We start from the raw sequence: 24,808 nt of genomic DNA, 5'->3' as shown, positions 1-24,808 counted from the left end.
TCACTTGTGTGCGATACGAGCTTTCGTGTTCACTTGCGTGCGACACGAGCAGTCATGTTCACTTGTGTGCGATAGGAGCAGTCGTGTTCACTTGTGTGCGATGCGAGCAGCCCTGTTCACTTGTGTGCTATACGAGTAGTCGTGTTCACTTGTGTGCGATACGAGCAGTCGTGTTCACTTGTGTGCGATACGAGCAGTGGTGCTCACTTTTGTGCGATGCGAGCAGTCGTGTGCAATACGAGCAGTCGTGCTCACTTTTGTGCGATACGAGCAGTCGTGTTCACTTGTGTGCGACACGAGCAGTCATGTTCACTTGTGTGCGATACGAGCAGTCGTGTTCACTTGTGTGTGATGCGAGCAGCCGTATTCACTTGTGTGCGATACGAGCAGTCGTGTTCACTTGTGTGCGATACGAGCAGTCGTGTTCACTTGTGTGTGATGCGAGCAGCCGTGTTCACTTGTGTGCGATACGAGCAGTCGTGTTCACTTGTGTGCGATACGAGCAGTCGTGTTCACTTGTGTGCGATATGAGCAGTCGTGTTCACTTGTGTGCGATAGCATGTGCGACACGAGCAGTTGTGTTCACTTGTGCGATATGAGCAGTCGTGTTCACTTGTGTGTGATACGAGTAGTCGTCTTCACTTGCGTGCAACACGAGCGGTCGTGTTCACTTGTGTGCGATAGCATGTGCGACACGAGCAGCCGTGTTGACTTGTGTGCGATACGAGCAGTCGTGTTCACTTGTGTGCGATACGAGCAGTCGTCTTCACTTGCGTGCAACACGAGCGGTCGTGTTCACTTGTGTGCGATAGCATGTGCGACACGAGCAGCCGTGTTGACTTGTGTGCGATACGAGCAGTCGTGCTCACTTGTGTGCGATACGAGCAGTCGTGTTCACTTGTGTGCGATACGAGCAGTCGTGTTCACTTGTGTGCGATACGAGCAGTCGTGTTCACTTGTGTGCTATACGAGCAGTCGTGTTCACTTGTGTGCGATACGAGCAGTCGTGTTCACTTGTGTGCGATACGAGCAGTCGTGTTCACTTGTGTGCGATACGAGCAGCCGTATTCACTTGTGTGCAATACGAGCAGTCGTGTTCACTTGTGTGCGATATGAGCAGTCGTGTTAACTTGTGTGCGATACGAGCAGTCGTGTTCACTTGTGTGCGATACGAGCAGTCGTGTTCACTTGTGTGCGATATGAGCAGTCGTGTTCACTTGTGTGCGATATGTGCAGTCGTGTTCACTTGTGTGCGATAGCATGTGCGACACGAGCAGTTGTGTTCACTTGTGCGATATGAGCAGTCGTGTTCACTTGTGTGCGATACGAGCAGTCGTCTTCACTTGCGTGCGACACGAGCGGTCGTGTTCACTTGTGTGCGATAGCATGTGCGACACGAGCAGCCGTGTTGACTTGTGTGCGATACGAGCAGTCATGCTCACTTGTGTGCGATACGAGCAGTCGTGTTCACTTGTGTGCGATACGAGCAGTCATGTTCACTTGTGTGCGATACGAGCAGTCGTGTTCACTTGTGTGCGATACGAGCAGTCGTGTTCACTTGTGTGCGATACGAGCAGTCGTGTTCACTCGTGTGCGATACGAGCAGTCGTGTTCACTCGTGTGCGGTATCGTGCGATACGAGAAGTCGTGTTCACTTGTGTGTGATACAAGCAGTCGTGTTCACTTGTGTGCGATACGAGCAGTCGCGTTCACTTGTGTGCGATATCATGTGCGATACGAGCGGTTGTGTTTACTTGCGCAAAGCCGCACAGCCAGTTAACGCCTAGAAGCGCACAATGTCTTCTACTTTGCCAAAGTCATTGACAAAAGGTGACCATGACTACTAGTAGAGCTCGCAGCTACACAACAGCTAAGCACACAACACTGCAGTGTAAAACAGCACATGCGTCAATATAAACACGTATGAAATGATTATAGTTGCATGTTACTTGCACACGCAAAGTCTCCAAGGCTTATTAGGAAGTGGCCAGTAACAAACGTGTCCGCATCGTTCAACTTGCTGCATCGTGAGCTCAACTTCATTGAATTGAGCTGAAATGTAATCGTTTATTAAGCCGAAGTTGTGTTGTGTGATAGTGTCAATGTTTCACTTGTTATCTGCAACTTCCGGTTCGGCTGTTTCCTTTCTTATTATTTCTATATTTTTGTTGTTGTTATTGTTTGAAACATAAAGTTAAAATGAAATTGTTTTAGATCTAGTAACGTCTGTGTTACTCATCTTTTGGCATTTCAAATGATAATGGCCAAAATGACCTTTTGTACTCCCTCCCCCACACCCAGGTGTTCAACAAGAGGACCTTCACCAAGAACTACCTGGTGCAGAACCTGGTGGAGTGTCTGGACGCGGGCCAGTCTCCCCCCAAGCCGCAGAAGGCGGACGGCAAGTGCGAGCAACACGGCAAGGAACTCAAACTCTACTGCCAGACCGACAAGAGCCGCATCTGTGTGGTCTGCAGGGATTCCAGGTCTCACAGGTACACAAAAACCCTGCAGTGGGCCGTGCGTTTCCCACCTAGGCCTCTCAAAACACCATCAATGATGTCACCACGTGACCATTGCTGGAGAAATACTGTACAGAAACACATGTAGGCATATCTAAGTGACATTTAAAGCAGTGTGGGTGGCACTGGGAGCAGGTGGGTAAAGTGTCTTGCCCAAGGACACAACGGCAGTGACTGTATTTATGTTATTCACATGTGAATAATGCTGTATAATATAGAGTGTATTTATGTTATTCACATGTGAATAATGCTGTATAATAGACTGTATTTATATTATTCACAAGTGAATAATGCTGTATAATAGACTGTATTTATGTTATTCACATGTAAATAATGCTGTATAATATAGAGTGTATTTATATTATTCACAAGTGAATAATGCTGTATAATAGACTGTATTTATGTTATTCACATGTAAATAATGCTGTATAATATAGAGTGTATTTATATTATTCACATGTGAATAATGCTGTATAATAGACTGGATTTGTTATTCACATGTGAATAATGCTGTATAATAGACTGTATTTGTTATTCACATGTGAATAATGTTGTATAATAGACTGTATTTGTTATTCACACGTGAATAATGCTGTATAATAGACTGTATTTATGTTATTCACATGTGAATAATGCTGTATAATATAGAGTGTATTTATGTTATTCACATGTGAATAATGCTGTATAATATAGAGTGTATTTATGTTATTCACATGTGAATAATGCTGTATAATAGACTGTATTTATGTTATTCACATGTAAATAATGCTGTATAATATAGAGTGTATTTATATTATTCACATGTGAATAATGCTGTATAATAGACTGTATTTGTTATTCACATGTGAATAATGCTGTATAATAGACTGTATTTGTTATTCACACGTGAATAATGCTGTATAATAGACTGTATTTATGTTATTCACATGTGAATAATGCTGTATAATATACTGTATTTGTTATTCACACGTGAATAATGCTGTATAATAGACTATTTATGTTATTCACATGTGAATAATGCTGTATAATAGACTGTATTTGTTATTCACACGTGAATAATGCTGTATAATACAATGTATTTACATTCACATGTGAATAATGCTGTATAATAGTCTGTATTTATATTATTCACATGTGAATAATGCTGTATAATAGACTGTATTTATATTATTCACATGTGAATAATGCTGTATAATAGACTGTATTTATATTATTCACGTGTGAATAATGCTGTATAATAGACTGTATTTATATTATTCACATGTGAATAATACTGTATAATAGACTGTATTTATGTTATTCACATGTGAATAATGCTGTATAATAGACTGTATTTACATTCACATGTGAATAATGCTGTATAATAGACTGTATTTATATTATTCACATGTGAATAATGCTGTATAATAGACTGTATTTATATTATTCACATGTGAATAATGCTGTATAATAGACTGTATTTATATTATTCACATGTGAATAATGCTGTATAATAGACTGTATTTACATTATTCACATGTGAATAATGCTGTATAATAGACTGCATTTATATTATTCACATGTGAATAATGCTGTATAATAGACTGCATTTATATTATCCACAAGTGAATAATGCTGTATAATAGACTGTATTTATATTATTCACATGTGAATAATGCTATATAATGGCGTGTGTTGTGTTGATGCTAACTAAAAACAAGGATAAGTGTCATGGCCGCTCGTACATGTAAACAAAAGATGTTTAGACTGCTCTTGTTTTGTTTTCCAGACATCACCAAGTCTCCTCAGTTTCAGAAGTGGTCGACAATATGAAGGTAAGACTCAATCCCTCAGTCAAAGATTTTTTTAATAGTCCTTGGTGCCTAGAAGGGCTGCACAAACCACAGTTGTTGCAAAATATTCATCCTCGGGGGACGAGCAGAGGGTGGTAGGAGGTCTCCATCCAGGTCATGGAGGAGGGGTCCACACTGGGTCATGACTTACAACAGCTAGCATCTCCTCCAGACTAGTATCTGGTAGGGATTGTCGGCGGCCTTCCGGTAACCTTTCCTTGCAGGGGAGAAGCGGCAGGTCAACTGGTCTAAAACAGTCTTATTTGAAAGCTAGAGTATGTAGATGAGTTTTAATGTGCTGGTGGAGCATTCCAGAGTACTCAATAGTACAGGTTCTACAGCCTGCACACTTTCTTGGAACGTAGGTTTCCGGACGGAACATAGGGTGCGTTAAGTTCCATGTGGTCCGTTCTAAGATCTCTTGTAGGCCTCCTCCGTCTTTGGCCCTTGAGCCTGAGCAAAAACAAACGTTTGACTTTTCCTTGACAAAGCAAGTCCACGAAGAAAAAACATTTGCAATACCGTAAACTCTGTAATATAATAAGCATGTTGGTTTTTTTTTACACTGAATTGTAACTGAATTTGAATTTTTGTACATCAAATTATGCTTACAATTTAATTGAAAATAAATACGGTGTTTTAAGATGCAATGTATAAAAATTCAAGTGTCAAAAAATGTGCTGCTTCAAAAGTCAAGACTCACTTCTGGTAAATTAAGACTGAAGCAATGGATCCTGTCTCAGAAGCAGCCAATGGAGTGTCAAGTTTGAGGTCACGTGACATGCGGTCTTGCCAAACAGCATAAAAAGGTAATTAACTGGGCTACCTTGGCATAAGACAACATCATTAACATGTCAATGTTTTCAAACTATAAAAATGATTGGTCCGCCACACCTCCGAAACGGACAAGCGGTAGAAAATGGATAGGATGGATGGTGTCTTGCTTTTTGAAGCAGCACATTTTTCGACACCAAATTTTTTATATACTGAATTTTTTTATACTGAATTTTCTTGCACTGAATATTTTATTCACCTAATTTTTTTACCCTGAATATTTATACAATGAATTTTTTTACATTAAATTGTTATGCATTACATTTTTTGCACTGAATTTTTATACACTGCATTTTCTTACACTGAATATTTTATACATCAAATTTTTTTACATTGAATTATTTTACACTGAATATTTATACAATTATTTTTTTTTACATTACATTTTTATGCATTACATTTTTTGCACTGAATTTTTATACACTGCATTTTCTTACACTGAATATTTTATACATCAATTTTTTTAACACTGAATTATTTTACACTGAATATTTATACAATTAATTTTTTTTACATTACATTTTTATGCATCAAATTTTTTGCACTGAATTTTCTTACACTGAATATTTTATACACCAAATTATTTTACACTGAACATTGATACACTGAACTTTTTTTTATACTGCATTTTCTTATACAGAATTTTTTTCATACTGAATTTTCTTACACTGAATATTTTATACACCAAATTTTTTTACACTGAATTATTTTACACCGAATATTTATACAATGAATTTTTTTACATTTAATTTTTATGCATCAAATTTTTTGCACTGAATTTTTATACACTGAACTTTTTTATACTGAATTTTCTACACTGAATATTTTATGCACCGAAATTTTTACATTTAATTTTATGCTTTGAAATTTTTTACACAGATTTTTTTATATACTGAAATTTTTTATGCTGAATTTTCTTACACTGAATATTTTGTACACCAATTTTTTTACACTGAATATTTTACTGTGAATTTTTTTACATTTAATTTTATGCATTGAATTTTTTTGCACTGAATTTTTTCAATGAAATTTTCTGCATAATTTGATGTAAAATTATTAAGTTCACAAAATTCAAACGCAAAAACTTGAGTTACATAAATTCAGTGTCAAAAAAGCTTTCTTAATAAAGACACAAATTGACATCCATAATAAGCCTTTGCTTTTTTTCCCCCCACGCTATGAACCCTGCGGCTTATAAACAGTGCGGCTGATTAATGTTAATTAATTGTTAATAAAAAAAAGAAAATACACTGAAAAGGTGTGTTGTGGACAGTTTTACTCACAGCAGGGGCTGTAGTGCCCTTCTTTTTAAAGCTTTCAACTAGCCGTCCATAGCGTTACTACTCGTATAGATTCTTCATTCCTCACTCCAAGCAACGTTTGTCAGTTTTACAATATAACTAAAACAATTCTTATTTACTAAACTGTCCCACGTGTGACGTCTGTAGGAGTGTTTTCATGCACATTTGAATGCGCTACCGCAATGTAATTGAGCTAGTGTCGTTAGCATTAGCTAATATGCTAACATGTTTACGAGTTTCACAAAGTCCTCAGTAAACTCACCAAAACGTCACAGTGGAGTTATTGAGTCTGTTTTGCTGATTGGAGAGCTAGCTTGCGCAGCAGGTGGGTCCATGACCATGACTTCTGTTTTGTTTGATCAGCCGTTTTACTGCCGCGTTACAATATAATTAAAGTATGTAAATGAACATTGATCAAATATTTCTGTGTAAATAACTCATTTCACAACATATATATATATCTGCCACTTATAGTCCGGATCGATATAAAACACTGATATCGTGATACAGTTTAAAAAAAATAAATATAAAAATATTCACATTTTATATATTTTTCTTACAAAAATATCAATGACTATCGATATAAAACACTATCATGATACGGTTTAAAAAAATAAAAGTATTTACATTTAATATTTTTCTCTTATAAAAATATCAACATGCATTGCTATAAAACACTGATATTGTGATACAGTTGAAAAAAATAACTATCGACATGGATCGATATAAAACACTGATATTGTTTGTGATACAGCCTTAAAAAAGGTTACATTTGAAATAAAAATATTTAAATTTTTATAAAAAATATCAACTAGTGACATGGATCGATATAAAACACTGATATCGTGATACAGTTTAAAAAAAATAAAATAAAAATATTTACATTTTTTATATTTTTCTTACAAAAATATCAATAACTATCGATATAAAACACTGATATCATGATACGGTTTTTAAAAATAAAAAAAAATAAAAGTATTTACATTTAATATATTTTTCTTGTACAAATATCAATAACTATCGACATGGATCGCTATAAAACACTTACATTGTGATACAGTTTTAAAAGAATGTTACATTTGAAATAAAAATATTTACATTTAATATATTTTTCATATAAAAAACAACTATCGGCATGGATCGATATTAAACACTGATATCGTGATACAGTTTTAAAAAATAATTATAAAAATATTCACATTTGACATATTTTTCTTACAGAAATATCAGTAACTATCGATATAAAACACTGATATCATGATACGGTTTTTAAAAAATAAAAGTATTTACATTTAATATATTTTTCTTATAAAAATATCCATAACTATCGACATATAAAACACTGATATTGTGATACAGTTTTAAAAGAAGGTTACATTTGAAATAAAAATATTTACATTTAATATATTTTTCATATAAAAAACAACTATCGGCATGGATCGATATTAAACACTGATATCGTGATACAGTTTAAAAAAATAATTATAAAAATATTCACATTTGACATATTTTTCTTACAGACATATCTGTAACTATCGATATAAAACACTGATATCATGATACGGTTTTTAAAAAATAAAAGTATTTACATTTAATATATTTTTCATATAAAAAACAACAACTATCGACGTGGATCGATATTAAACACTGATATCGTGATACAGTTTTAAAAAATAATTGTAAAAATATTCACATTTGACATATTTTTCTTACAGAAATATCAGTAACTATCGATATAAAACACTGATATGATACGGTTTTTAAAAAATAAAAGTATTTACATTTAATATATTTTTCATATAAAAAACAACTATCGACATGGATCGATATTAAACACTGATATTGTGATACAGTTTAAAAAAATAATTATAAAAATATTCACATTTGACATATTTTTCTTACAGAAATATCAGTAACTATCGATATAAAACACCGATATCATGATACGGTTTTTAAAAAAATAAAAGTATTTACATTTAATATATTTTTCTTATAAAAATATCCATAACTATCGACATATAAAACACTGATATTGTCATAGAGTTTTAAAAGAAGGTTACATTTGAAATAAAAATATTTACATTTAATATATTTTTCATATAAAAAACAACAACTATCGACATGGATCGATATTAAACACTGATATCGTGATACAGTTTAAAAAAATAATTATAAAAATATTCACATTTGACATATTTTTCTTACAGACATATCTGTAACTATCGATATAAAACACTGATATCATGTTACGGTTTTTAAAAAATAAAAGTATTTACATTTGATATATTTTTCATATAAAAAACAACAACTATCGACATGGATCGATATTAAACACTGATATCATGATAGTTTTAAAAAATAATTGTAAAAATATTCACATTTGACATATTTTTCTTACAGAAATATCAGTAACTATCGATATAAAACACTGATATCATGATACGGTTTTTAAAAAATAAAAGTATTTACATATAATATATTTTTCATATAAAAAACAACTATCGACATGGATCGATATTAAACACTGATATCGTGATACAGTTTAAAAAAATAATTATAAAAATATTCACATTTGACATATTTTTCTTACAGACATATCTGTAAATATCGATATAAAACACTGATATCATGATACGTTTTTTTAAAAAATAAAAGTATTTACATTTAATATATTTTTCTTATAAAAATATCAATAACTATCGACATATAAAACACTGATATTGTCATAGAGTTTTAAAAGGTTACATTTGAAATAAAAATATTTACATTTAATATATTTTTCATATAAAAAACAACTATCGACATGGATCGATATTAAACACTGATATCGTGATACAGTTTTAAAAAATAATTATAAAAATATTCACATTTGACATATTTTTCTTACAGACATATCTGTAACTATCGATATAAAACACTGATATCATGATACTTTCGTTTTTTTAAAAACCGTATTTACATTTAATATAATTTTCATATAAAAAACAACAACTATCGACATGGATCGATATTAAACACTGATATCGTGATACAGTTTAAAAAAATAATTATAAAAATATTCACATTTGACATATTTTTCTTACAGACATATCTGTAACTATCGATATAAAACACTGATATCATGATACGTTTTAAAAAAAATAAAAGTATTTACATATAATATATTTTTCATATAAAAATATCAATAACTATCGACATATAAAACACTGATATTGTCATAGAGTTTTAAAAGAAGGTTACATTTGAAATAAAAATATTTACATTTAAAATATTTTTCATATAAAAAACAACAACTATCGACATGGATCGATATTAAACACTGATATCGTGATACAGTTTAAAAAAATAATTAAAAAAATATTCACATTTGACATATTTTTCTTACAGAAATATCAGTAACTATCGATATAAAACACTGATATCATGATACGGTTTTTAAAAAATAAAAGTATTTACATATAATATATTTTTCATATAAATAACAACAACTATCGACATGGATCGATATTAAACACTGATATCGTGATACAGTTTTAAAAAATAATTATAAAAATATTCACATTTGACATATTTTTCTTACAGAAATATCAGTAACTATCGATATAAAACAATGATATCGTGATAGAGTTTTAAAAGAAGGTTACATTTGAAATAAAAATATTTACATTTAATATATTTTTCGTATAAGAAATAAAACTATCGACATGGATCGCTATAAAACACTTACATTGTGATACAGTTTTAAAAGATTGTTACATTTGAAATAAAAATATTTACATTTAATATATTTTTCATATAAAAAACAACAACTACGACATGGATCGATATAAAACACTGATATCGTGATACAGTTTAAAAAAATAATTATAAAAATATTCACATTTGACTTATTTTTCTTACAGAAATATCAGTAACTATCAATATAAAACACTGATATGATACGGTTTTTAAAAAATAAAAGTATTTACATTTAATATATTTTTCATATAAAAACAACAACTATCGACATGGATCGATATTAAACACTGATATCGTGATACAGTTTAAAAAAATAATTATAAAAATATTCACATTTGACTTATTTTTCTTACAGAAATATCAGTAACTATCAATATAAAACACTGATATCATGATACGGTTTTTAAAAAATAAAAGTATTTACATTTAATATATTTTTCATATAAAAAACAACAACTATCGACATGGATCGATATTAAACACTGATATTGTGATACAGTTTAAAAAAATAATTATAAAAATATTCACATTTGACATATTTTTCTTACAGAAATATCAGTAACTATCGATATAAAACACTGATATCATGATACGGTTTAAAAAAAAAAAAAAGTATTTACATTTAATATATTTTTCTTATAAAAATATCCATAACTATCGACATATAAAACACTGATATTGTGATACAGTTTTAAAAGGTTACATTTGAAATAAAAATATATACATTTAATATATTTTTCGTATAAGAAATAAAACTATCGACATGGATCGCTATAAAACACTTACATTGTGATACAGTTTTAAAATAATGTTACCTTTGAAATAAAAATATTTACATTTAATATATTTTTCATATAAAAAACAACAACTATCGACATGGATCGATATTAAACACTGATATCGTGATACAGTTTAAAAAAATAATTATAAAAATATTCACATTTGACATATTTTTCTTACAGACATATCAGTAACTATCGATACAAAACACTGATATCATGATACGGTTTTTAAAAAATAAAAGTATTTACATATAATATATTTTTCATATAAAAAACAACAACTATCGACATGGATCGATATTAAACACTGATATCGTGATACAGTTTAAAAAAATAATTAAAAAAATATTCACATTTGACATATTTTTCTTACAGACATATCAGTAACTATCGATATAAAACACTGATATCATGATACGGTTTTAAAAAAAAATAAAAGTATTTACATTTAACATATTTTTCGTATAAAAAATAACAACTATCGACATATAAAACACTGATATTGTGATACAGTTTTAAAAGAAATAAAAATATTTACATTTAACATATTTTTCGTATAAAAAATAACAACTATCGACATATAAAACACTGATATTGTGATACAGTTTTAAAAGAAATAAAAATATTTACATTTAACATATTTTTCGTATAAAAAATAACAACTATCGACATATAAAACACTGATATTGTGATACAGTTTTAAAAGAAATAAAAATATTTACATTTAACATATTTTTCGTATAAAAAATAACAACTATCGACATATAAAACACTGATATTGTGATACAGTTTTAAAAGAAATAAAAATATTTACATTTAACATATTTTTCGTATAAAAAATAACAACTATCGACATTGTCAGCTTCAAACACTGATGACATCTATTAATCAGACCAGAAGCAAGGAATCATGCAGAGACATATTTGAATTTAGCTCATGAGGAGACACGTGTTTTGGGCTGTACTCTAGTTACAAATCCAAACTACGTTGTAAAAATGAAGCCCGCGCGCCTCCTCTATTTATTAGGAAATGGCCCTATTGGCAACCGTTGACAGACTGACCAAACCCCCAACACAAATACCAGCCCAACTCCATTCCACGCACAAATGCAAAGAGTTTGCATTCTTTTATACTGATCAAATTGAAGGCATCAGACGCGCCATCAATATCTCAAGCAAAAAAGTTGGATCACCCCCCGTTTAGGCAAAAGTAACACAGCAATGATGGCAAGCTTTAATGCCATAGACTCTACAACTCTAGTGGAAACGGTGACAGCTCTAAAGTCATCCACCTCCTGCTGCCTTCATGTTTGACCTACCAACTTCTTGAAGAATGTTTTTGACTGCCTATCAACAGACGTCTTGCAAATAGTTCATAATTCTATTCAATCGGGCATTTTCCCGAAGGCTTTCAAAACTGCAGTCATTAAAGTCCTACTGAAAGCCACTACTAGCGACCACGCAGTCTGATAGTTTATATATCAATGATGAAATGTTAACATTGCAACACATGCCAATACGGCCGGGTTAACTTATAAAGTCACATTTTAAAATTCCCGCCACACTTCCGCTTGAAAAACTCCTTTGGATATGATTTATGCACGTGACGTCACAAAATCCACGGAAGTGTTTGGACCCGATACAAAAACCTCTTGTTTTCTTCGACAAAATTCCACAGTATTCTGGACATCTGTGTTGGTGAATCTTTTGCAATTTGTTTAATGAACAATGGAGGCTGCAAAGAAGAACGTTGTAGGTGGGATGGATCGGTGTCTTAGCGGCTAAGTACAATACTTACAGCAACACAACAAGGACTACTTACTACGCCTAGCCGATGCTTGCCGCCAAACCCACGGGTGAAGTCCTTCGTCGCGCCGTCGATCGCTGGAACGCAGGTGAGCACGGCTGTTGATGGGAAGATGAGGGCTGGCTGGCGTAGGTGGAGCGCTAATGTTTTTATCATAGCTCTGTGAGGTCCGGTTGCTAAGTTGCTAAATTAGCCGTAGCGTCGTTAGCAACAGCATTGTTAAGCCTTACCAGGCTGAGAATGTTTAACCGTGTAGTTACATGTCCATGGTTTAATAGTATTGTTGATCTTCTGTCTATCCTTCCAGTCAGGGGTTTATTTATTTTGTTTCTATCTGCATTTGAGAACAATGCTATCACGTTAGCTCCGTAGCTAAGTGTGTCACCGATGTATTGTCGTGGAGATAAAAGTCACTTTGAATGTCCATTTGGCGTGCTCGACTCTCATTTTCAAGAGGATATAGTATCCCAGGTGGTTTGAAATACAAATCCGTGATCCACAATAGAAAAAGGAGAGAGTGTGGAATCCAATGAGCCAGCTTGTACCTAAGTTACGGTCAGAGCGAAAAAAGATACGTCCTGCACTGCCTCTCAAGTCCTTCACTGTAACGTTCCTCATCCACGAATCTTTCATCCTCGCTCAAATTAATGGGGTAATTGTCGCTTTGTCGCTCCGAATCTCTCTCGCTCCATTGTAAACAACGGGGAATTGTGAGGAATACTAGCTCCTGTGACGTCACGCTACTTCCGCTACAGGCAAACTTTATCGTCGATGTTCTCTACTAAATCCTTTCAGCAAAAATATGGCAATATCGCGAAATGATCAAGTATGACACATAGAATGGATCTGCTATTCCCGTTTAAATAAAAAAAATTCATTTCAGTAGGCCTTTCTAAAAAAGCGGAGCCTAGATGCCTCTGTTAGCAACAACTACAGACCAATTTACAATCTACCATTCATAAGTAAAATCATTGAGAAAGTTGTCCTCCAACAACTAAATCACTTCTTGGCTGCCACAACAACTTCCAGTCAGGATTTGGAGCTCTTCATAGCACAGAGACGGCCCTTCTTCAAGTTGTAAATGACATGCGTCTAAACACAGACTTCAGTATTAATGCTATTGGACGTCAGTGCTGCATTTGACACTGTCCACCACTCCATACTTTTGGACAGCTTGGAAAACTGGGCGGGGATCTCAGGCACAGTTTTAAGCTGGTTCAAGTCATATCTACAAGATAGGAACTATTTTGTTTCCTTTGGTGACTTTGTATCAGAAGCAACCAACGTAACGTGTGGAGTCCCCCAAGGTTCAATCTTGGGGCCCACTTTATTTCACATCTATATGCTCCCACTAGGACAAATCATGCCAAATAATAACATTGACCATCATTGCTATGCCGATGACACCCAAATCTATGCGGCACTATCACCAAATGACTATCGCCTAGGGATGTCCGATAATGGCTTTTTGCCGATAGCCGATATTCCGATATTGTCCAACTCTTAATTACAGATACCGATGCCAACCAATACCGATATCAACCGATACCGATATATGCAGTCGTGGAATTAACACATTATTATGCCTAATTTGGACAACCAGGTATGGTGAAGATAAGGTCCTTTTAAAAAAATTAAAATAAAATAAAATAAGATAAATAAATTCAAAACATTTTCTTGAATAAAAAAGAAAGTAAAACAATATAAAAACAGTTACATAGAAACTAGTAATTAATGAAAATGAGTAAAATTTAGGGATGTCCGATAATGGCTTTGTGCCGATATTCCCCAACTCTTTAATTACCGATACTGATATCAACCGATATATGCAGTCGTGGAATTAACACATTATTATGCCTAATTTGGACAACCAGGTATGGTGAAGATAAGGTCCTTTTTAAAAAATTAAAATAAAATAAAACAAGATAAATAATTTCAAAACATTTTCTTGAATAAAAAAGAAAGTAAAACAATATAAAAACAATTACATAGAAACTAGTAATTAATGAAAATGAGTAAAATTTAGGGATGTCCGATAATGGCTTTTTGCCGATATTCCGATATTGTCCAACTCTTTAATTACCGATACCGATATCAACCGATACCGATATCAACCGATATATGCAGTTGTGGAATTAACACATTATTATGCCTAATTTGGACAACCAGGTATGGTGAAGATAAGGTACTTTTTTTTAAAATTAGTAAAATAAGATAAATAAATTAAAAACATTTTCTTGAATAAAAAAGAAAGTACAACAATATAAAAACAGTTACATAGAAACTAGTAATGAATGAAAATTAGTAAAATTTAGGGATGTCCAATAATGGCTTTTTGCCGATATTCCGATATTGTCCAACTCTTTAATTACCGATACTGATATCAAACGATACCGATATATGCAGTCGTGGAATTAACACATTATTATGCCTAATTTGGACAACCAGGTATGGTGAAGATAAGGTACTTTTTAAAAGAATTAATAAAATAAGATAAATAAATTAAAAACATTTTCTTGAATAAAAAAGAAATTACAACAATATAAAAACAGTTACATAGAAACTAGTAATGAATGAAAATGAGTAAAATGAAGTGTTAAAGGTTAGTACTATTAGTGGAGCAGCAGCACGCACAATCATGTGTGCTTACGGACTGTATCCCTTGCAGACTGTATTGATATATATTGATATATCATGTAGGAAGCAGAATATTAATAACAGAAAGAAACAACCCTTTTGTGTGAATGAGTGTAAATGGGGGAGGGAGGTTTTTTGGCTTGGTGCACTAATTGTAAGTGTATCTTGTGTTTTTTATGTGGATTTAATTAAAAATAAAAATAAAAAAACCGATACCAATAATTAAAAAAACGATACCAATAATTTCCGATATTACATTTGAACGCATATATCGTCCGATAATATCGGCAGGCCGATATTATCGGACACCTCTACTATCGCCCCATAGATCTTGTGTGCCAGTGCATTGAGCAAGTCAAACACTGGATGTGCCAACATGTCCTACAACTAAATGAAGATAAAAGTGAGATCATTGTTTTTGCTGCTAAAAAAGAAAGTTTTAAAGTCGTCCAACACCTTCAATCACTGTCCCTGAAAACCTCAAATAAAACCAGAAATCTTGGGGTTATTTTAGATTCTGATTTACATTTCGACAGTCACATCAAATCACAGGGTTTCCCACACATTCATTTATTTGTGGCGGCCCGCCACGAAAGAATTACGTCCGCCACAAATTTAAAAAAAATTAAAAACAATTATTTTATTTTATTTTATTTTTTTAAATTAAATTATTTTATTTTTTTCTGTCCTCTCTAGCTTCTCAGGCAAATCATATAGTTGATGTAGATGCCCATATCGCCTGTTCACATTTACTTTACAAAAGAGAAGTGTAGGATACTTCTCTTGTTGCCTTATTTGTATTTGACCACTACTGTTTTCTGTTTATTTGTTACTGACTGTGGCAGGACACCTGTTTCACTTTATGTTGCTGGTAAATAATATGCTTGTAGTAGTAGGCTAAAGTCAAATGATTTAGTATGCACTAATTAAAAGGGCAGAGCTCGACAACTCCAGTTAGACACAACATTATTATGATTATACAAAGAAGCAAATATGTTGACACTTGGTGATATCGCCCAGGCTCCACTTTGTCTGCGTCCCGGAACCCAAGGTTCGGCCTTGGCAGCCAGCAGGCCGAGTCTGAACACAACACTGATAAAGAGGGCGGACAATCAGCTTTGCACAGATACCAAAATACCATTTCAGCACAATTGACAATCATTTATAGCAATGGCCCTTAAGCATAAAGTTAGTGTGATAATATATGCGTAATTATTCCAACAACATGGATGGATATACAACACTGATATCGTAATAAAGCCTTAAAAAAGGTTACATTTGAAATAAAAAATATTTGAATTTTTATTAAAAATAGCAACTATCGACATGGATCCATATAAAACACTGGTATCGTGATACCGTTTTTAAAAAATTGTTACATTTGAACTAAAAATATGTACATTTAATATATTTTCCGTATACAAAAATATCAATAACTAACAACATGGATCGATATAAAACACTGACATCGCGATACAGTTGTAAAAAAAGGTTATATTTGACATGAAAATATTTACATGTAATATATTTTTCGTATAAAAAATAACTATTGACATGGATCGATATAAAACACTGATATCGTGATACAGTTTAAAAAAATAAATATAAAAACATTTTATATATTTTTCTTACAAAAATATCAATACCTATCGATACAAAACACTGATGTAATGATACGGTTTTAAAAAAAATTCAAATACAACTATTTACATTTAATATATTTTTCTTTTAAAAATATCAATAACAATCGACATGCATTGTTATAAAACACTGATATCGTGATACAGTTTAAAAAAATAAATATAAAAATATTCACATTTTATATTTTTTTTTACAAAAATATCAATAACTATCGATATAAAACACTGATATCATGATACAGTTGAAAAATAATACAAATAAAAGTATTTACTATTAATATATTTTTCTTATAAAAATATCAATAACTATCGACATGCATCGCTATAAAACACTGATATCGTGATACAGTTTGAAAAGGTTACATTTGAAATAAAGATATTGACATTTAATATATTTTTTGGATAAAAAATAACTATCGACATGGATATATGTAAAACACTGGTATCGTAATACAGCCTTAAAAAAGGTTACATTTGAAATAAAAATATTTGAATTTTTATAAAAAAATATCAACTATCGACATGGATTGATACAAAACACAGATATCGTGATACAGTTTAAAAAAATAAATATAAAAATATTTACATTTTATATATTTTTTTACAAAAATATCAATAACTATCGATATAAAACACTGATATCGTGATACAGTTGAAAAATAATACAAATAAAAGTATTTACTATTAATATATTTTTCTTATAAAAATATCAATAACTATCGACATGCATCGCTATAAAACACTGATATCGTGATACAGTTTGAAAAGGTTACATTTGAAATAAAGATATTGACATTTAATATATTTTTTGCATAAAAAATAACTATCGACATGGATATATATAAAACACTGATATCGTAATACAGCCTTAAAAAAGGTTAAATTTGAAATAAAAATATTTGAATTTTTATAAAAAATATCAACTATCGACATGGATCCATATAAAACACTGGTATCGTGATACCGTTTTTAAAAAATTGTTACATTTGAACTAAAAATATGTAGATTTAATATATTTTCCGTATACAAAAATATCAATAACTAACAACATGGATCGATATAAAGCACTGACATCGCGATACAGTTGTAAAAAAAGGTTTTATTTGACATAAAAATATTTACATGTAATATATTTTTCGTATAAAAAATAACTATTGACATGGATCGATATAAAACACTGATATCGTGATACAGTTTTAAAAAATAAATATAAAAACATTTACATTTTATATATTTTTCTTACAAAAATATCAATACCTATCGATACAAAACACTGATATAATGATACGGTTTAAAAAAATGAAAATAAAAGTATTTACATTTAATATATTTTTCTTTTAAAAATATCAATAACAATCGACATGCATTGCTATAAAACACTGATATTGTGATACAGTTTTAAAAAATAAATATAAAAATATTCACATTTTATATATTTTTTTACAAAAATATCAATAACTATCGATATAAAACACTGATATCATGATACAGTTGAAAAAGAATACAAATAAAAGTATTTACTATTAATATATTTTTCTTATAAAAATATCAATAACTATCGACATGCATCGCTATAAAACACTGATATCGTGATACAGTTTGAAAAGGTTACATTTGAAATAAAGATATTGACATTTAATATATTTTTTGCATAAAAAATAACTATCGACATGGATATATATAAAACACTGATATCGTGATACAGCCTTAAAAAAGGTTACATTTGAAATAAAGATATTGACATTTAATATATTTTTTGCATAAAAAATAACTATCGACATGGATATATATAAAACACTGATATCGTGATACAGCCTTAAAAAAGGTTACATTTGAAATAAAGATATTGACATTTAATATATTTTTTGCATAAAAAATAAATATCGACATGGATATATATAAAACACTGATATCGTGATACAGCCTTAAAAAAGGTTACATTTGAAATAAAAATATTTGAATTTTTATAAAAAATATCAACTATCGACATGGATCCATATAAAACACTGGTATCGTGATACCGTTTTTAAAAAATTGTTACATTTGAACTAAAAATATGTAGATTTAATATATTTTCCGTATACAAAAATATCAATAACTAACAACATGGATCGATATAAAACACTGACATCGCGATACAGTTGTAAAAAAAGGTTACATTTGACATAAAAATATTTACATGTAATATATTTTTCGTATAAAAAATAACTATTGACATGGATCGATATAAAACACTGATATCGTGATACAGTTTTAAAAAATAAATATAAAAACATTTACATTTTATATATTTTTCTTACAAAAATATCAATACCTATCGATACTAAACACTGATATAATGATACGGTTTTTAAAAAAATGAAAATAAAAGTATTTACATGTAATATATTTTTCTTTTAAAAATATCAATAACAATCGACATGCATGGCTATAAAACACTGATATTGTGATACAGTTTTAAAAAATAAATATAAAAATATTCACATTTTATATATTTTTTTACAAAAATATCAATAACTATCGATATTTAAAACACTGATATCATGATGCAGTTGAAAAATAATACAAATAAAAGTATTTACTATTAATATATTTTTCTTATAAAAATATCAATAACTATCGACATGCATCGCTATAAAACACTGATATCGTGATACAGTTTTAAAAGGTTACATTTGAAATAAAGATATTGACATTTAATATATTTTTTGCATAAAAAATAACTATCGACATGGATATATATAAAACACTGATATCGTGATACAGCCTTAAAAAAGGTTACATTTGAAATAAAAATATTTACATTTTTAAAAAAATATCAACTATCGACATGGATTGATACAAAACACAGATATTGTGATACAGTTTAAAAAATATATATATATATATTTACATTTTATATATTTTTCTTACAAAATATCAATACCTATCAATATAAAACACTGATATCATGATACAGTTTTTAAAAAATGACAAAAGTATTTACATTTAATATATTTTTCTTATAAAAATATCAATAACTATCGACATGCATCGCTATAAAACACTGATAGAGTTTTAAAAGGTTACATTTGAAATACAAATATTTACATTTAATATATTTTTCGTATAAAAAAATAACAATTGACATGGATATATATAAAACACTGATATCGTGATACAGCCTTAAAAAAGGTTAAATTTGAAATAAAAATATTAAAATTTTTATACAAACTATCGACATGGATTGATATAAAATACTGATATCGTGATACAGTTTTTAAATATTGTTACATTTGAACTAAAAATATTTACATTTTATATATTTTTCGTATAAAAAATAACTATCGACATGGATCGATATAAAACACTGATATCGTGATACAGTTTAAAAAAATATATATGTACAAATATTTACATTTTATATATTTTTCTTATAAAAATATCAATAACTATCGATATAAAACACTAATATCATGATACGGTTGGAAAAAAATACAAATAAAAGTATTTACATTTAATATATTTTTCTTATAAAATATCAATAACTATCGACATGCATCGCTATAAAACACTGATATTGTGATACAGTTTTAAAAGAAGGTTACATTTGAAATAAAATATTGTCATTTAATATATTTTTTGCATAAAAATTAACTATCAACATGGATCGATATAAAACACTGATATCATAATACAGCCTTAAAAAAGGTTACATTTGAAATAAAAATATTACAATTTTCATTAAAAAAATATCAACTATTGACATGGATTGATATAAAACACTGATATCGTGATACAGTTTTAAATTTTTTTTTTACATTTTATATATTTTTCTTATAAAAATATCAATACCTATGGATATAAAACACTGATATCATGATACAGCCTTAAAATAAGGTTAGATTTGAAATAAAAATATTTACTTTTTAAAAAAAAATATCAACCATCGACATGGATCAATATAAAACACTGCTGTCGTGATACAGTTTTTAAAAATTGTTACATTTGAAATAAAAATATGTGTACATTTAATATGTTTTCTGTATAAAAAAATATCAATAACTAACGACATGGATCGATATAAAACACTGATATCGCGATACAGTTTCCGGTGCGGCTTATATATGTAAAAGCAAAATGTCCTTTGAAGAAGTCTTTATTGCCAGGACTGTTTTTCTCTGTCATGATGCACATCTAGTGAGAGTGTAAGGATTCCTGGTTTGATTCCAGGGCGAGTTGAAGTGTGTGAGTGTAAGGATTCCTGGTTTGATTCCAGGCCGAGTTGAAGCGGAGGCTGGTGGAACTGAAGTGGCAGAAGTCTGAGTGCCTCCAAGTTCTTTCTGCAGACCAGCGCACCAAAAATGACATCAAGGTAAGAACACTTTGACTTGATGATGGATCGTACCATGCAAACACTTGTTGTGCATTTTGGATCCACTAAAGTGCTAAAAACGCTGAACTGAAGCCAAGAGAATGTTGAAGTACAGCAACAGTATAGGCTGGAAACTGTATCGCGATATCAGTGTTTTATATCCATCCCTGTCGATAGTTATTGATATTTATTATAAGAAAAATATATTAAACGTAAATATTTTTATTTCAAATGTAACCTGTTTTAAAAACTGTAGCACAATATCAGTGTTTTATATCGATCCATGTCGATGGTTAGTTTTTATACGAAAAATGTATTAAATGTACATATTTTTATTTCAAATGTAATCTTTTTTTACACCTGTATCGTGATATCAGTGTTTTGTATCGATCATTAGTTATTGATATTTTTTTTATACAGAAAATATATTAAATGCACACATTTTTAGTTGAAATGTAACAATTTTTAAAAACTGTATCACGATAGCAGTGTTTTATATCGATCCATGTCGATAGTTGATATTTTTTATGAAAATGTAAGTATTTTTATTTCTAATGTAACCTTTTTTAAAGCTGTATCGCTATATCAGTGTTTTATATCGATCCCTGTTGATAATTATTGATATTTATTATAAGAAAAATATATTAAACGTAAATATTTTTATTTCAAATGTAACCTTTTTTTTTAAATTGTAGCACAATATCTGTGATTTATATCGATCCATGTCGATAGTTGATATTTTTTATAAAAAATTTAATATTTTTATTTAAAATGTAACCTTTTTTTAAAGCTGTATCATGGTATCAGTGTTTTATATCGATCCATGTCGATAGTTATTTTTTTATACGAGAAATATATTAAATGTAAATATTTTTATTTCAAATGTAACCTTTTAAAACTGTATCACGATATCAGTGTTTTATAGCGATGCATGTCGATAGTTATTGATATTTTTAAAAGAAAAATATATTAAATGTAAATTTATTTATTTTTTAAGCCGTATCATGATATCAGTGTTTTATATCGACAGTTATTGATATTTTTATAAGAAAAATATATCAAATGTAAATATTTTTACATTAATTTTTTAAAAATTGTATCACGATATCAGTGTTTTATATCGATCCATGTCATTAGTTATTGATATTTTTTTATACGGAAAATATATTAAATGTACATATTTTTAGTTCAAATGTAACAATTAAGAAAAATATATAAAATGTAAATATTTTTATATTTATTTTTGTATAGCGATATCAGTGTTTTATATCGATCCCTGTCGATAATTATTGATATTTATTATAAGAAAAATATATTAAACGTAAATATTTTTATTTCAAATGTAACCTTTTTTAAAAATTGTAGCACAATATCAGTGTTTTATATTGATCCATGTCGATAGTTGATATTTTTTATAAAAAATGTAATATTTTTATTTAAAATGTAACCTTTTTTTAAAGCTGTATCACGGTATCAGTGTTTTATATCGATCCATGTCGATAGTTATTTTTTTATACGAGAAATATATTAAATGTAAATATTTTTATTTAAAATGTAACCTTCTTTTAAAACTGTATCACGATATCAGTGTTTTATAGCGATGCAGGTCGATAGTTATTGATATTTTTATTAGAAAAATATATTAAATGTAAATACTTTTATTTTAATTTTTTTAAACCATATCATGCTATCAGTGTTTTATATCGATAGTTATTGATATTTTTATAAGAAAAATATATAAAATGTAAATATTTTTACATTTATTTTTTAAAAATTGTATCACGATATCAGTGTTTTATATCGATCCGTGTCATTAGTTATTGATATTTTTTTATACGGAAAATATATTAAATGTACATATTTTTAGTTCAAATGTAACAATTAAGAAAAATATATAAAATGTAAATATTTTTATATTTATTTTTGTATCGCGATATCAGTGTTTTATATCCATCCCTGTCGATAGTTATTGATATTTATTATAAGAAAAATATATTAAACGTAAATATTTTTATTTCAAATGTAACCTTTTTTTAAAAACTGTAGCACAATATCAGTGTTTTATATCGATCCATGTCGATGGTTAGTTTTTATACGGAAAATGTATTAAATGTACATATTTTTATTTCAAATGTAACCTTTTTAAAGCTGTATCGCGATATCAGTGTTTTATATCGATCCCTGTCGATAATTATTGATATTTATTATAAGAAAAATATATTGAACGTAAATATTTTTATTTCAAATGTAACCTTTTTTTAAAAATTGTAGCACAATATCTGTGATTTATATCGATCCATGTCGATAGTTGATATTTTTTATAAAAAATGTAATATTTTTATTTAAAATGTAATCTTTTTTTAAAGCTGTATCACGGTATCAGTGTTTTATATCGATCCATGTCGATAGTTATTTTTTTATACGAGAAATATATTAAATGTAAATATTTTTATTTCAAATGTAACCTTCTTTTAAAACTGTATCACGATATCAGTGTTTTATAGCGATGCATGTCGATAGTTATTGATATTTTTATAAGAAAAATATATTAAATGTAAATACTTTTTTTTTTAAGCCGTATCATGATATCAGTGTTTTATATCGATAGTTATTGATATTTTTATAAGAAAAATATATAAAATGTAAATATTTTTACATTTATTTTTTTTTAATTGTATCGCGATATCAGTGTTTTATATCCATCCCTGTCGATAGTTATTGATATTTATTATAAGAAAAATATATTAAACGTAAATATTTTTATTTCAAATGTAACCTTTTTTAAAAAACTGTAGCACAATATCAGTGTTTTATATCGATCCATGTCGATGGTTAGTTTTTATACGAAAAATGTATTAAATGTACATATTTTTATTTCAAATGTAACCTTTTTTTACACCTGTATCGCGATATCAGTGTTTTGTATCGATCATTAGTTATTGATATTTTTTTTATACAGAAAATATGTTAAATGCACACATTTTTAGTTGAAATGTAACGATTTTTAAAAACTGTATCACGATAGCAGTGTTTTATATCGATCCATGTCGATAGTTGATATTTTTTATGAAAATGTAAGTATTTTTATTTCAAATGTAACCTTTTTTAAAGCTATATCGTGATATCAGTGTTTTATATCGATCCCTGTTGATAATTATTGATATTTATTATAAGAAAAATATATTAAACGTAAATATTTTTATTTCAAATGTAACCTTTTTTTTTAAATTGTAGCACAATATCTGTGATTTATATCGATCCATGTCGATAGTTGATATTTTTTATAAAAAATGTAATATTTTTATTTAAAATGTAACCTTTTTTTAAAGCTGTATCACGGTATCAGTGTTTTATATCGATCC

General features: G+C 29.4%; 1 protein-coding gene across 2 annotated transcripts in view; it reads left to right on the top strand.

Moving 5' to 3' along the window:
- The window catches only part of LOC133650000 (zinc-binding protein A33-like), a 40,902-nt gene that overhangs the window by 1,539 nt on the left and 14,555 nt on the right, over positions 1-24,808 (top strand). For both annotated transcript variants that reach the window (XM_062046727.1, XM_062046726.1), the window contains exons 2-4: positions 2,302-2,495; positions 4,291-4,336; positions 21,351-21,446. In XM_062046727.1, coding sequence (XP_061902711.1) covers positions 2,302-2,495; positions 4,291-4,336; positions 21,351-21,446 — 336 coding nt within the window. The remainder of the gene's footprint in view (positions 1-2,301; positions 2,496-4,290; positions 4,337-21,350; positions 21,447-24,808) is intronic.

The sequence above is a fragment of the Entelurus aequoreus genome, linkage group LG05 (genome assembly GCF_033978785.1).
Source record: "Entelurus aequoreus isolate RoL-2023_Sb linkage group LG05, RoL_Eaeq_v1.1, whole genome shotgun sequence".
In the NCBI taxonomy this organism is placed as follows: Eukaryota; Metazoa; Chordata; class Actinopteri; order Syngnathiformes; family Syngnathidae; genus Entelurus; species Entelurus aequoreus.
Note: the sequence above shows the minus strand (reverse complement) of the source record. Positions and strands in the feature narration are given on the sequence as shown.